We start from the raw sequence: 2,115 nt of genomic DNA on the forward strand, positions 1-2,115 counted from the left end.
GTCGGAGACTGCCAATCCAGTGGTGAGAGTCCAAACAGTTTGTCTGTGCAGAGGTGCATGACTGCTCCTGCTACAGAGGTTTCACACACCTTTGATCACCTTCATGGCTCTTCTCCATACTTTTTTATGCTCCACTACACCCAGTTCAAGCTAGGGAGAGCAGAAACCGAACCCTAAGTATGGTATTGATCTGCAAACAAGAGAGAAGCACTGACTGAGCAGTCTTGGGACTTTGGCACAAAGAGAACGAGGTCTGTGAGGGCTTATTTGCTTCTCTGTTGCCCACCTCTGTGGATTTGCTGAAATTTTCATGGAAAGAGGGCTGTCCTATGCTTAGAGGAGACATTGCTGGGCTACCCACATTTTTTAAGACATCTGCAGATAACCTGTACCCTGAAAAAGCAGTAAGGAATTGAAAAATACTCTCTTGTCTCCAGAGGGTTGTGTTCAGGGCTATAGAGGAGGCAAGAGGGCAAATTATATGTTTTCTTCCAAAATCTCTACCCCATAAGACCACTGGTAGCTCTGCAGCTTGTTGTCACTGGACGATCAGGTGCTTTTAGTGCTAATGGGCCTTTTGGGCTGGGCTTGGAGAATGGGCTCATGGGGATGCAAGTAACCACACTACACACACCAGAGTTACATCGCCTTTTTTTCTCTTTTTAATTATCGAGAGGGGGGGATGGCAATCGGGTTAGAGAGTTAAGAAGCTGCTCCCGAAGCCACCGCGGTGCCTCCTCTTCCCCAGGTGCGTCCTCTTCGGCTCCTATTTCCCCTTCCAGCCGGGGGGGACGCAGCAGTAGTACTTGCAGTCGGAGGAGAAGGACCACACGTCCGCCTTGCCGCACTTGCTGGAGCAGTACCCCACCTTGGGGCAGTGCTTCCTTATCTGCCCGTAGCCTGCAAGGGACAGACAGAGGGAGAGGGGTTGGGTCAGGATAGGTGCCTCTGGGCCCCCCCGCCATGCCCTCCCGTCACCTCCAGGGACAAGCGGGGCAGTGGTCCGAAGGACGAGACCCTGCTTGCGGGGAGGTCCTGCTCCATCCTCCCGCACGTCCACCGCTCCTGCCCAAGCCCAGCCCCAAAGCAGGGGGGGACCTTGAAGAGCACAAGTCTGAGAAACTCCCTTTCCCCCCGGCCGGTGACTACAGGGCCAGTTGATGACACAGGCGCGGTCTGGGAAAGAGATGCTCCCGAGGAGAGCAGATTCCTTGCCCGCATTGAGAGACACCCCAAAACCAAAGTTCATAAAGATGCTCATCTGTGCAAGTTCATAAAGATGCTCATCTGTGCACATTGTCTTGTACCTCTCCTTAAGGGATAGGATCAGTGTTCTCAGAGCAAAACAGCAAAAGCCACATGAAGCTTATTTAAAAACTTAGCTGTCCACTCAGGTCCCTGTACTTATATCATGCTTCTAAAAATTGCCCTCTTACTCAGAAAAGGCTGAAAGGATGCTGCAAAGGTCTTGAAATTGTCCCCACACCAGCCTTGCACCAAATATTCACCGTGGTGGTTAAATGTGGGCCAGCTGAAAGACTTGGCCCAGGTGGATGAGAACTGATATCTGAAGGGAGTCTCTAATGCCTGTCTGGGAGATCTCAGCCCAGAATCCCCTTTCAACTCCTGTAACGGGACCAGAAAGCTCTGGAGTCTCAGAAACAGGCATTAGCAGCAATTGCTATGTCACATCAGCAAATCAAATGTGCCCAGGACTGTTCCTTGACACAGAAATCGAGTGGCACAGAAAAGTCCCCTCTGATACTATGAAACTCTCTGAGCCCCCAAGAGAAGCGGCCACATCCAGACTCCAGTTTGGCAATTGTCTGGCCTGGGCTCTCTCCCAAACTGGATACTGAAGTTTTAAGCTCAGTTATTCCTGCACAAATCTCTCTGAGGTAGTCCTTATTTCATGGTCCCTTGAAAGAAGTCATTAAAGTACCTGGCCAGGTTATAGTAGTCACCTCAGATGGTAATAACTATATTGACCAGAGCTGAAGTTATTTTAAAAGAATCCCAGCTAGTATCAGCCCATCTCACCCGATTTTCCATCTTACCTGGAGTGGCCAGGGAGACCAGTAGGAAGACAGCAAAGACAAGGTAGAGGAACCTCAT

General features: G+C 50.4%; 1 protein-coding gene across 1 annotated transcript; it reads right to left on the bottom strand.

The window, feature by feature from the left end:
• Nucleotides 1-766: 766 nt before the first annotated feature.
• LOC115351337 (cygnin) lies at nt 767-2,115 on the bottom strand. The gene is made up of 2 exons (XM_030037969.1): nt 2,058-2,115; nt 767-900 (listed from the first exon to the last, which is right to left on the bottom strand). The coding sequence occupies exons 1-2, from the start codon at nt 2,113-2,115 to the stop codon at nt 767-769; spliced, it is 192 nt and encodes a 63-aa protein (XP_029893829.1).

Source organism: Aquila chrysaetos, chromosome 15 (assembly GCF_900496995.4).
Source record: "Aquila chrysaetos chrysaetos chromosome 15, bAquChr1.4, whole genome shotgun sequence".
NCBI lineage: Eukaryota > Metazoa > Chordata > Aves > Accipitriformes > Accipitridae > Aquila > Aquila chrysaetos.

Bases quoted from the DNA above. Each gene is read 5' to 3' on its own strand.
- LOC115351337 (XM_030037969.1), bottom strand. From the start codon at position 2,115: ATGAGGTTCCTCTACCTTGTCTTTGCTGTCTTCCTACTGGTCTCCCTG. The intron at 901-2,057 runs GTAAGATGGAAA...TGTCCCTTGCAG, and splicing joins GGTCTCCCTGGCCACTCCAG to GCTACGGGCAGATAAGGAAG.